Source organism: Lepidothrix coronata, unplaced genomic scaffold (assembly GCF_001604755.1).
Source record: "Lepidothrix coronata isolate B3197 unplaced genomic scaffold, Lepidothrix_coronata-1.0 Scaffold44, whole genome shotgun sequence".
Lineage (NCBI taxonomy): Eukaryota > Metazoa > Chordata > Aves > Passeriformes > Pipridae > Lepidothrix > Lepidothrix coronata.
Genome location: NW_016690224.1, coordinates 2,077,337 through 2,090,829, shown reverse-complemented (window position 1 = coordinate 2,090,829; position 13,493 = coordinate 2,077,337). Strand labels below are relative to the sequence as shown.

General features: G+C 56.3%; 1 protein-coding gene across 2 annotated transcripts in view; it reads right to left on the bottom strand.

The window, feature by feature from the left end:
- Positions 1-2,714: 2,714 nt before the first annotated feature.
- The window catches only part of FAM222A (family with sequence similarity 222 member A), a 30,352-nt gene continuing 19,573 nt past the window's right edge, over positions 2,715-13,493 (bottom strand). For both annotated transcript variants that reach the window (XM_017814455.1, XM_017814454.1), the window contains one exon: positions 2,715-5,500. In XM_017814455.1, the coding sequence (XP_017669944.1) occupies positions 4,293-5,500 (1,208 nt within the window). In that variant the 3' untranslated portion in view covers positions 2,715-4,292. The remainder of the gene's footprint in view (positions 5,501-13,493) is intronic.

Sequence of the window (13,493 nt, the reverse complement as noted above, 5' to 3'; positions counted from 1 at the left end):
CCCTCCTGTGCAAATCCTGATGTCACAAAGCTGAGGGGCTGCATGTGAGTGTGCTTTAAAAGGACTTGGGATGTGGGAAGGGTGGCTGTCACTGTGCCCCAGCACCCTGAACCATCACCCTGCAGTGGCTCGGTGGGGATGGGGACACTGTGGCCACCACAGTGACATCCCAGCACAGGACACCTCTGCCACCTTCAGGGCTGCAGGGCTCGAGTTTAGCCCTTTTACCCCCTGCCCCACCAAGCCCTGAGCTGTTGCACCCTCAGCTGGGGTGGGGGGGGGCACCCCGGGGGCCGGCGAACTGGGGGTGCTCGGTCCTGGCCCCCTCCCACCCCTCCCCTCCCCGCCCTGCTAGGGATGACAAACCCAACAAAGGGAAGAGAAAAGCACTTGTCATCCAGAATGCGGAGCGCGGAAGCAAATTTATTTTTAGATAAATCTAAAGCTTAATTTGTGAAGCTAATATCAATCAAAATGAGAGATGGGGTTTTTTAAGTCCTTTTGCAGCCGTGCAATTTATACTGCTTGTCTCTCCTCCTCAATCCCAAACAGCAAAGGCAGCCACTAAGTTTAATATCAGCCTCATGCACACCTGCCTTAGAAATTTTTATTATTATTGCAATTATTATTATTATTTGAATAGGAAGATGTTTGCAGACCAGAAAGAGCATCGTGTTTCCCTCGGCACGTTCCCACAGCGCTCATGGGGAGCTGCGCCCCACAGGAATGGGAGGGTGATGGGTTGTGGTGGCTTTGCCCTGGGTGCTGGGGTGCACCTCGGTGGTCCCTGCCCCATCTCCCAGGAGCGTCTGTCACATTTTAAGTCCCCATGTGCTCACCTGTGCCCGCCAGGGCCAGCACTGCAGCAGTCCTGGCTGGAGGCAGGAGCCACCAAGGAGGGACCCATTTATTCTGCATTCCACAGCTGAAGTCTCCCGGTACACACTGAAATCCTCCTCCAAAGGAGTGATCTGAGGGGAGAATTAACCTGCTAAATAATACAAACCCCGCGCACCTCCTAATGAAATGTAATGACTTGGAGACCTGCAAGATGGATCGCGCCGTCGCTCGCAGCCGCTCGCCCTGATTTATGGCGAGCTGGGAAATCTGATGGAGGCAGCGCTAATGAATCCCCCTCCCACGGGCACCGCTGGTGGAGCAAAGTTTCTCCCGGAGCCCCCCGTGAAGCTCCGTGTACCCCGGCCTCAGGAGGGCCCCCCCTCCGGCGCTGGGGGACCCCCAGGGAGGGGCTACCCAGCACAGAGGGACCCGCCAGCCCCGCCGCGCTCCAGCCTCACATTCCTTTGATGTGGCATCTTTTTAATGACAAAGATCTGAGTGAAGATCTTCCTCCAGACGGACTAATTTTAACACGCAGGCAGGCAGTGGCACCCCCCATCAGTAACATTAACCTCTGTGAAAATTTCCTTTTGTCCCAATTTCTCTTTGTTCCCTGGATCGGCTGTCAGCCGCTCGCAGCCGGTGACGGAGCGGTCCCCTCCCGCCACGCCATAAATATCGGCGCCGCCGTTACGGCGGGTGAGCAAACAAGACAAATGGAGCCGCCGTCCCCGGCTGCAGCCACAGCCACGGGGTAGCTCCAAGTGCATGGCTGTGTGACCATCCCTGTCCTTGTCCCCATCCCATCCCTATTCCTTTCTCATCCCCATCCCCACCCTGTCCTCAGCCCTGTCCCTATCCTCATCCCCTTCCCCATTCCCATCTCATCCCATCTTATCCCTGTCCCTGTCCCATCCCCATCCCTATCCCTGTCTCATACTCATCCCACCCCATCCCCATCCCTGTCCATGTTCCATTCCCATCTCTGTCCCCATCCCATCTCCATCCCCGTATCTGTACCCACCCTCATCCCCATTCCACCCCATTCTCTCCCGTCCCATCCCATCCTGTCCCATCCCATCCCTGTGCCCTCCCAGCCATGCAAGGAAGACAACTGAGCCCTTCCCACCCTCAGCCCCCTCTCTGGCTGGGATAAGGACACGCTTCATGTCACTGCCACAGGTCATGGGGCCAGGGAGACACATCCACAGCTCAGAGCTGTTGGGGACTTCATACTGTTATCCTAATGCAACCGGTTCACTGTTGGGGCTGGAAAGCTGCTGACAGGCAGAGCAGGGGCGGTCTGATTTAGAGGAGAGCAGCCCCCCAGCCAGAGCAGGGCTCTTGGAGAGCCCCTATCCCACCTGGGCACCAGGAACGCTCCTGCCAGGGGGGAAACTCAGTGGAAACTCGCCAGGGATGACAGAAGGCAGCGGAGGTGCCACCACCGCACCAGTGATGGTGGCGGGAGGGGGACACGGTACCTGATCCCGGTGCCCACCACTGGGGCCTCGGGGTGGCGAGGGCCGAACATCCCAGAGCATCCCAGGGGTGCACGTGAGGCCGCAGCCCTAATCCCCAGGGATCTGGGCCACGTGCCCCGTTGGGTGCGAGGCGGAGGCTGGCGCCGGGGACTGATTAATGGCTCAGTGTCGTTAACAGGTTATTTATAGGTGCTCCTCCATGCCCTAAAAATCTGCAGGGAGCAGGGAGGTGTCCCGGCTCTGGGGGGGCCCAGGGGAGGCCACAGCAAAGCAAAGAGACTCCAGAGCACACATCCAGCGAGATCCTGGTTTTACTTTGGGAAAAACACCATCCGGACACACGGCTTGCGGGTTTTGTGTTGGTTTTTTTTTTTTTCTTTTTTACCTTTTTTTTTTTTTCCATTTGTTTTCTCATTTTTAAAACAATATAGTGCAGCCAGCACTTCTCACAGTAGAATATAATGGTCAATTTTAGTATAAAAAAAAAACATTCTCAGAGATTTGTAAATGCACTTAGTGCTTGAACAGGCTTTCAGGGATACAGTACCTCTTTTCCGAGCACAATCACCTTGGGTTTCATCGGGATATTATTCTTCTTTTACCTTTAAACATCAAAACACTTTGTATTTAGTGGTGAGGAGCCTTTTTTAAATGAACAAATCTATTAAACACGGAATTACACAGAGTGAATAACGGACCATAATGAGCATTTTGGAATTGTTTGGGTTTTTTTTTTTAAAAAAAAAGAGAAAAAAAAGGAGGTATGTGAGTGCCCTGGTACCACGGTCACCTCTAACCCAGAACCAAGGTAGAACTGACAGTAAGGGGGAGAAATAAAACAGCCTGGAAGTGTGAGAGCCGGGGGATTCCAGGGGAGAGGGGGTCCTGAACCTCCTGGTTGAGTGGGAATAGGAGCCGGTGACCACCGCTGGGCCGGGTGAGAGGAGGAGGATGAGGAGGAAGAGGGGTGGGAGGAGACTCTGTAGCAGCCAACACGTAGATGTACAGCCTAGTCAACTAAAAAAAAAAAAATTAATAAAAAAAAAAAACAACAAAAAAAACCAAAAAAATCTGTTCAAGTTTTCAAGTGTTTTTCTTAAATAGCCTCCAGACTGTCCCCAGTTATTAGCTTTAATCAAAGCAGTGCAAGTTACGGACTTCAGCTACAGGTCAGGTGGCAGCTCCCTGCGGCCACACGCCGGCCACACACCGGGCTGGGACCGGCCACCACTGGGCTGGGACTGCTCACCATGGAGCCTCCTGGCCACCACTGGGCTGGGACCAGCCACCACCGGGCTGGGACTGGCCACCATGGAGCCTCCCGGCCACCACTGGGCTGGCACTGGCCACTGTGGAGCTTCCTGGCCATGGCTGGGCTGGGACTAGCCACCATGGAGCCTCCTGGCCACCACTGGGCTAGGACTGGCTATCACAGAGCCTCCTGGCCACCACTGGGCTAGGACTGGCTACCACAGAGCCTCCTGGCCACCACTGGGCTAGGACTGGCTACCACAGAGCCTCCTGGCCACCACTGGGCTAGGACTGGCTACCATGGAGCCTCCTGGCCACAGCTGGGCTGGGACCCACCATGAAGCCTCCTGGCCAGCCACGGCACAGGGCTCTGTCCCGCATGGACCTGGCGCTGCCAGTGCGTGGTAGAGCCTCCCCTCCCTGGATAGCAGCAACTCGTAGCAATTCCCTGTTCACATTCGTGGAGATAAAATGATTTCTGAGCTATATAGACAAGCAGTCCTTCAGCCTCGGCTTCCAGCAGGTCGCGGGTGTATCCAGTTTGGGGACCCCGGTGAAATGCCAGTGTCCCAGGAGCCCTTTCAGCAGCCGACTTTGTGTCCCCCTCCCTGTCCCCCCGCCCTCGCTTCCGCGGTCCAGTACCGGCACAGTGCCGGAGGGGAGCGCGGCTCGTGCCAAAGTCCTCGCCCTGGGTTTGGGAAGAGCAGCATCGGTCCCTTATCTGTAGACGGGCAGGCGGATGTGGGCGTGCTGGTGGTCCAAGAGCCTTGGCACAGACACGGTCTCGTAGCCCTTGCCCAGCATCTGTTCCTTGATGCAGGGCGGGTGGATGTCGTTGATGAGATACTCCAGGGACTGGAGGCTGCTGCTGAGGATGGAGGTATTGCAGAGCGTCTTGCTGGGCAGCCCCTCAGCCGGGGGCACCCCCAGCTCGCGGGGCCCGGCCCCCAACTCCGGCGGGTTGTAACAGTCACTGTTGGGGGTCACCAGGATGCTGTTCCAAGGGGGAGCGAAGTACTGCCCCACTGAGAAGTTGCCGTGCATGCAGTTCAAGGGGGACGAGCTCACCTTCTCAGCCGCACCGCCCAGGCCGTAGGGGCGTGAGGCGCCCGCGCACGTCTCGGGGGACTTGCTGAGGGCCCCCCCACCGCCGCTGCCCCCGCTGTACATTCGCAGGTGCTGCTGCTGCTGCTTCTGCTGCCAGACCAGGTAGTCCATGCCCTCGGGGTAGACGCCTGCCTTGGGTCCCAGGGCAGCGGCCGGGTTGGAGCCCAGTGCCAGGTCGGCGCCCTTGCGGCACTCGGGCAGGACGGTGCCGGCATAGGCGGTGCCGAAGGTGCCGTGCTTGGCTGGGCTGGGGTGGGCGGCCACGACGGCCGGGCAGCCTGGCTGGGCACCCTGCGCCTGGCACTGCTGATTGATCTGGTAGATGATGCTCTGGATGGAGGGCAGGTTGGAGGGTGGCAGGGCCAGGCTCCTGCCCGCCAGCGGCAGCACCGAGGCCGCCACCGTCACGTTGGGCACAGGACCCTCCAGCTGCTTCTGGCTGCCGTGGTAGCTCAGCTGCCCGGCGCAGGAGGGACCTGGAGCTAAAGTGCTTGAGGCGGGGTAGGGAGCGACGCCCACCTGGGCGGGCGAGAGCTTAGTCCGCTTCCCCTCCGAGTTCTTCACCACGCTTTTGCTGGAGGCTTTGACGATGGCCAGCAGACCCTGGTAGCCGCCGGCGTGCAGGGGGTAGGGGCTGTACCGCTGCCCTGTGGTGTCGTAGCCATTGACCGTCCGGTTAAGGTGCTTGTGCTGGGGGACCCTGATGTTGGTGGGGAAGATCTTGATGGTCAGTGGGCTGTTGGCCACCTTCTGTGCGTAGGCGTCCAGCTCGGCGGGGCTGGGGTAGCGCGGGGAATGCATCGGTGCCACCGTCTCACCTGCGGGGGCAAAGGGTACGGTGAATCTGGCGTTGCTGGGACGAAGGGACCTGGCAACCCTGCACCCACCACCCCCCCAACCGGATCCCACTCGCTCCCGGCAGAAACCAGGTCACGGCACCAACCTGCCCCCTCCTGCTGACGGAGTCACTTGTAAGTGGCCTAAAATAAACTCGGTGTGGAGAATGGAAATGTCACTTTACCCAACGGGGGAATCTTTCTCCGAGATTGGATTTAAACTACATTATACAAGCAATTTCATGGGTGCTTTGCGCTGCTACGAGAACCTCACCAAAAATGGAAAAGCATTGCATTTACCAGCCATAAATCAGCAGTTCCTATAATGAGCACAAAAATGTCACTTTTATGCAATTTTACAGATGAACAAAACTGGTGAAATTAACTGTGGTAACCTACTGGAGTCAGCAAAAGCCACTGCAGAAAAAAAAATTATATATGTATATAGTTTTGTTCCTTTCAAACTCTTTCCTGAGCAAGTTTCTGCCATTCTGGTGTGAAAACTCATTTGTCGTTCCCATTATACTTTCATTTGGAGTTTATCTTGAGTATCCAATGAGCCACCAACTGTGAAAATGATTAAATCTACAAAATCTATCTAATAGATGGAATAAATTAGGTGTTTAAAATCTACACACACACACACACACAGAAGCACATGCACGTACACGTCGGCACATGGGAATGATGGTTCCCAGCTGGTCCCCAAACTCCCAGCCCTGCCAAGGGATGTCTGTGGCACATCAGGAATGCCAGACCTGGTGCCTGCTCAGAGGAAGGTTTTGCAAGGTGGAGATGGTCAAATTGGAGGGGTTGGGGCTGGCAGCCCCCACCGAGGAGACCCAGCCCTCCCAGGAGCCCTTTTTGAGGATCCCGGGGTGTGCAGACCCCCGTATCTGGGGGCAGGGGACTGCAGCCTCCCTGATGGGGAGCACTTTGCTCCCGATCCACCAGGACCAACAATTCCTGATGCCACCACGTGCTGGGTGGCAAAGTCACCACAAAGAGCTGCACCACTGGGTGCATTTCACACCCCAACAGAGTCATTTCCTGTCCCAATCCTGCTCCGAGTGATGTTTCCATGGCTGTGGCATGCTCGGATGAAACAGGAACTGTGTTAAAACCAGGATTCAGGGGAGGGGGGCATTTGCAGCCGTAGGGCACCACGTCACCCCCCAGCATCAGAGAGGTGTTTGTGGGGGAGGCAGCAGCGATGCCATGGCCTCTCTCCAAGTTCTCCATGCTCTCTATTCTCTCCAAGCTCTCCATGCTCCCCGTGCTCTCCAAGCTCTCCATGCTCTCTATTCTCTCTAAGCTCTCCATCAGCGCAGTAATTGAACAGGCAGGACGCAGTGCCTGCGCCAGCCATTCCCCCCATTAAGCTGATGTTATGGGCTTTTTACAGGTGTCTTAAATAGACACTGTTATTAACGAGTGTATTAAGCCAATTAAAACCAGTGCCTTTGAGTAGGATTTAATGGAGCTGCCGGGAGACAGGAGGGCACAGCAACAGCAGCTCCCTCCGGCAGGACACGTGCGGGTGTGTGGCATTGGCCCTGCCAGGGACATCCCGGGCACCAACTGGGCAGCCTCTGGAAAACTCTGGCACACCTGCAGAGCAGCTGGTGAGGCGTGTGGGCACATGTGAGTGTGCATGGTGGGTTCTGCGGGGCACGGGCAGCCCCCAAGCCAGCGAGTGCAGGGGGCTGTGAGCAGGACTACCCTGCCCAGTGGCACAGCATGGCACGGCATGGCACAGAATGGCATGGCACGGCATGGCACGGCATGGAATGGAACGGCGCAGCACCAGCAGAGCACAGCGCGGCATGGTGAGCCACGCACATCTGCATTCCCCTTCATGCCGGCACCGCTGTCCTTGGAGGTGGCAGCATCGTGAATACTCAATTAACACAACACTAATTAGCTGGTGACACTTGCAGAATCCCTAATGAGTACATTCCAGGGAAATGCTCCTTTCCAAGGAAAAATATTAAAAAACAAGAGGCTGTTGCTGAAGGGAGTGAGGTGCCAGTGTCACTGCGGCTCCCTGGCACATGTCACCAAAGCCCTGTCCCCAAGCACTGGGGCTGCAGGTGACACTTTTGGGATGGCCCTGTGCAGCCCCCTGGCACTGCCCACTGCTGTAGTCCTGGTGAGCCAAGCCTGGCCAAGGGCATCCCACCCGCCACCCCTGGTGCTGGTGTGTGCCCGGCTGGAGGGAGCCCTCAGACGCCTTTGTCACCTCTTTGCACCAGCTGGGTTGGATGTGACAAGCCACCAATTCGGTGTGTTGTCACATATCAGGGTGACGCACCGAACCCCCGCCGGGAAAATTACAGAGAGGCCGATTTCCCGGCGGCTGCCGGCACGGCGGCGGCGCTCCCGCTCTCCGCAGTAATTACTGCTTTCCAACGGGCTGTAATTACTGCGAGATGCAAACTCGTCCGAGCCACAGCGTCACCCGTCAGGCACAGCCAGCCCTGACACAGCCACTCACCGCCGCGATTGTCCCCCTTGCCCACCTCCTCTTGAACTCGGACCATCGGAGCCGACACGCCGGGGCTGAGTGGGATGTGCCACAGACGGCCGGGGGCTGACACACGCCACCCCCATGGCTCTTGCCATCCCTAAACCAAACCCAGCCACTGGCAGCAACAAGCATCCACCAACAGCTTCTCCCAGATGTTCTGCTGCCTCCCAGCTCCCTCCCTCACTGGCATTCCCAAGGGATGAGTCCGGCACTCCCCAGGCTCCCAGCTCCCCCTCCCTCCCTGACCTGCTCTATTTTTCCAGCCTGCACTCAATAACAGCTAAATAATTGAATCTGCTCAGCAGCCAAAGATTTGGTTTGAATTTTATTGGAATTTTAAATTGTTTTGTTTCTTCAGTATTTTATTACTGTAAATGGAAAATGCATCGCCCGCAGTAATAATCCAATGGCTTTTTATATTACTCCGAGCTTCTGCTCGGAGCATTATTGGAAAGCCAGGCGGAGAGGAGACCCCGGCTAATGGCAGCACGGGCTTATGAGATTATGCCTCCAGCTAAACAACTTTTTACTTTAGTAAATTGGCCACCAAACCCGGCCCGAGCCACAGATGTAAATCCCAGACCCCGCCGGTGCCGCGATCTGGAATAAATCTCGGTTTATGGATCAGGGAGCTCCGGCCCTGCTGTGCCTGGAGCAGCGGGGCAGTGCAAAATGTCCGACAGAGATGGAGGGCAGCTGCAGGAGGGGTGGGAGGGGATGGGAGAAACCCCCCCAAAACCTCTCCTGACACGCACACATGCTGCAGGCGTCCCTCGCATCCCCTTATTCCCTGCATCCCTCGCATCTCCTTATCCTTGGCTTCCCCCCCATCCTCCCCATACCCTTCATCCCCCCTCATCCCCAGCATCTCCCACATCGCCCTCATCCCCTGCATCCCTTGCATCCCTGGTGTCCACAGGACCCCTACACCATGCCTGGCTGCAGCCACAGCCCTCAAGGGCTGGGAAAAAAGGAAAGATGGGAAGAAAGGAGAGGAAGGAAGATAACCAAAGCCGCCCTTACGGCAGGAGAGACCAAAGCTAATGGGAGACCAGTGATCCAAGGCTCGTGCAGCATAAACACACTCCCAGTTACCCCCAGCCTTGGCGCCACTGGGACACAATGGGCTCAGTGAGACCCAGCTGCTTGGCCCCCCTAATTGCCCTGTCAGGCTCCCCTAATTAACCCTGCCAAGCCCCCCTAATTTATTCTGCTTTTAACTGTACTCTTTAAAGGCCCTAAAGCAGTTACAAAGTGGGGAGCGAGGCCTGGTTAAAAGCACAGCCCTAAATTTTGGCCCTTGGGGGCAGGCTCCACGGCAGTGACAGACCTGATGTGGCTGCTCAGCTGTCAGTCAGGAAGCAATCCGGCACCAGAGAGCTCACAGAGCAGCAGCATCCGGCTCCAGCTCTGGCAATCACGGTCTGCCTGGTTAAAGCAGTTGTGGGATTAAAATGGCACCAGGAAGGATGCTCAGGACCAGGAAGGATGCTCAGTATCAAGAAGGATAGGATGGATGCTCAACACAAGGAAGGATGCTTAGCAACAGGAAGGATCCTCAGCACAGTGAAGGACACTTGGATGGGATGCTCACAACTAGGAAGGATGTTTAGAACCAGGAAGGACAGGACCAATGCTCAGCACCAGGAAGGACACTTGACACTGGGAAGGATGCTCAGGACCAGGAAGGACAGGATGGACACCCAGCACCAGAAAGGATGCTCCATGCTGTTCCCACAACCTGTGTGTTCCCCAGCCTGGTGGGGGACAGCATTCCTGGCTGGGCTGTCTCTTCCCTGGAGGAGGGCAAGCGCAGGCACTGGCAACTTGTGCCTTTAATTTCCAGGCCATGATGCTGCAGGAGACACTGCACTGCCAGGCAGTTGCCTGCCTCTGGAAGAGGACAGGGAGCAGGACATGGGGTGCACAGGGGGAACATTCCAGGGATCACCACCAGCACAGATTTCATGAGGAGAAGCCAAGTGGGAATGTGGCGGCAGCACATGGCACCTCACTGGTTAACAGCAGCACAGACACTCACTGCTCCCTCCCTCCCCTCCATTCCTTTCGAGATAAGATGGGACAATCCTTATTTTTACACATCGAAAGCGCTACAATATTTTGCAATAAATGAAAGAACTAATCTCAGCAGGAAATCTTTATAAAGCCGCCGACAGCGATGTGTGGCTGGAAGCTCCTTGGAGCTGCACACGGGCCTTGCCTTCCCCTGGTCCCAAAGGAAAATGTTTTCCACCCTTTTACAGATGGGAAAAAAGCATCAATGGAGGGCTTGGCTCCGTAAAGTGGGTGAAATGTGACAGCAGCCGAAGAAAAGCATCTGCCCCTGCTCTGCCTTCATGTGGTCCCATTGACACATTCACCCTGTGAAGGGGCATTTCATGGGAGCCCTGAGAATCCTGCCAAACCTTGCCCTCCCTCTTCACCCTCACCGTCCCTTCCCATCCTCACCCTCCCTCTTCCCATTCTCGCCCTCCCTCTTCCCACCCTTGCCCTCCCTCCCCATCCTGCCCTGCCCCTCTTCCAGGAAAGTGCTGACATTACCAGCCCTGAGCTCGTGGTTTGCTCCTGCCTGGCCTCCCAGAGCCAGCAGGGCAGAAGGGCAGCAATTAGGCAGGATTTTTAATTTGCACAGGGGCAGGAGGGGGTGGGAAGGGGAGCAATGCTGGGGGGAGGCAGGATTATGCTGGGGACCTGAGCAGACGTGCCAATGGCTCTTATTAAAAAATAATAGTGCTGCAGCCTCCAAATGAATTAAATTCTGCGAGAGTCGAGAGTTCATCCCCAGCTTTGGGACCAGGATCCCTCTTCCTCTTGCAGCAAGGAGATCCCAATGCCTTCAAAGCTTCAAAAAGCATCAAAAATCCCCTTTTTCTCTGCCTGCCACACTGGGAACAGATTTTGTAAGAGCTAAACCCTAAATATTTGCAAAACACTTGGAAGAAACCTCAATATTTGGAAAACACTTGGAAGAAAACAAACAAAAGCTGCTACATTTAACAAATCAGCACAGTCCTTCAAATTTGGGTCTGAGCCCCAGGTGGCAAAGCTGCTTGGGCAGGAACTGGCTGCACTGCGGGGCTGGAGGGCAGAGCCTGGCACAGCCAGGGCCAGGAGCTGGGTGTTGGGGCCAGTGACCCCTGGCCAAGGCAGGGCAAATCCCGGGGGGGTCCAAGTGGAGCTGATGGGTGGCTGGGGGTGCTGCCCTGCCCAGACCCAGGGTGACCTGGGCATGGGGGTGCAGCATGGGACAGAGCAATCACAGGTCCTCTGAGTCCCCCATGCTGTTTTTGGAATGCTGTTGGGTGCAGGGACCACTGGCACTGTGCCCCCCATGCCACACTGGGCAGGTTGGGCTGCTGTCACATCGCCCTGGCTCTCCCACCCTGTGCTGTGCCATGGTTTCTATGGTGACAGTGTCCCCAGGATGGGTGGCACAGAGGCCACGGCGGATGCAGTGGGGGGTCCCCAGAGCCCCCCCCAAGTGCAGGGACCGCAGGCACCACGATCAGCACCCTCAGCACCACTGCACTGTCCCCAAAATCACTGCAGAGTCCCCACTGTGGGATCCCCCAAACCCCAGCACGGAGCATCCTTGGTGCCAGGAGCTGAGACAAACACACCCTGGCTCCGGGGGCTTAAATTAAACCAACTACAGAAATAATAGTGGGAGAAATCCATCTGAATAACCGTAGGTGGCAAACCCCGCGCGGCAGCGCCGGAATCTGCAAAGACAACAAAATTCATGACAAAGCACAAAGGGAAGCGCCGGGCTTCGCCGTCCCCAGATATTCATCCGTTAACACGTTCCCTTTTTAGGCTGACATGTCATTTCAGACGGGCCTTTCTTCCTCCCCTTTCTTCTCCCCCTCGTCGGCGCGCGGCTCTGCCGAGGCGGCTGCTGAATTGGATCACCTCAGGGCGAGCACTTTATTATCTGCAGTCAAAGCGTCACCACAAATACCCGTCTACACACACACGTGTCACTTCCCATTTGTCTCCTCCACGAGGTATTAGCGCGGTGCCGTGCACAGTGCACCGGCCACCGCAGCCACCGTGCCACTGCAGCCACCGCAGCCACCGTGCCACTGCAGCCACCGTGCCATCATGGCCACCACTGGCCACTGCAGCCACCATGCCGGCACAGCAAAGGCCAGTGGTGCAGGAAGGGGGCCATCATGCCCATGAGGATGCCCCAGTGCCACCCCAATGCCACCCTCATGACACCCAGATGCCACTCCAACACCACCACACTGCTGCCACAACACTGCCCCAATGCCACCTATATGTCACCCGACACTGCCCCAGCACAGCCCTGATGCCACTCCAAAGACACCCTGAGGCTACCCCAACACAACTGCCATGCCAGAGCCATCCCAGTGCCACTCATCTGAAGCCAACAGAGCCCTGAGGCCACCCCAATGCCATCCTGAGGCCAGTCCAACACAATGCCATGCCAATGCCATCCCAATGCTGCCCCAGTGCCACCCTTTGACACCCAACACAGTCCTGATGCCAATCCAATGACATCTCACCACAAAGTCACTGAGGGGACCCTGCAACCAGGAGAGGATCCCACCACCCCCAGCAGTCCTGCAGCTCCTCCCAGCTGCCCCCCAGCCCCTCTGCCCACTCAGCCACAGCCAATTAGTGTTGGAATTAATTTAAGACACAGGCTTTGCACCTGCTGAGGGGAGCAGGGTGGGTGCCCCCAACGCAGAGTGCCCCATCCTGGGGTCTGCCAATGCCCAGCAACCTGCTCTGTGGCTGATGGACCGGTCTGATCCTGGGAAGTCTGGACAAAAAGCAAAACCCCCTTGTGTGCCAGGGTGTTACCAGCCAAGCCCATCCAAAATCCAGGGCTCTGATCTGGCGAGAGATGGGCACTGAGCAGCCCCCCCCTCACCCTCCATCCCCACCATGCACGTGACCAATAGAAAAGTGTTTTTGCAGCGATTCCTGGCAGGGAAAGTGCAAGTCAACAGCACATTTTGGGCCCAGCAGTTAATTGAACTCCTTTTTATGGCACGTACATAAATACACAGAACCATCATTAACCGATCCCTTCCAGAAAGTGAAAATGAAAGAATTAATCTTACTTCACTCATGTGTAACCCCTCATGAAATTAAAATGATATTTTATGGGTGTGTACATGAGCAGAGCCTTGCTGCAGCCACTCTAATGAAAATGCCCTTGGAATGAGCAGAATTGGGTAACGAGGAGCCATTAAACAGGCCTTCATCCCATGTGTAATTAAACAAGTTTATCACTGATGAGAGTCCCTATGGGTGAGCGGGGAGAGGTGTAGGTGATCCCAGAGCTGGGTCTCCACTTGCTGAGACCTGACCATCACCTCTCATAAGGACCATCCCTTCTCATTAGTGTTTTAATACCAAGACAGACCTTGGGAGGGCTCATGCCATCCC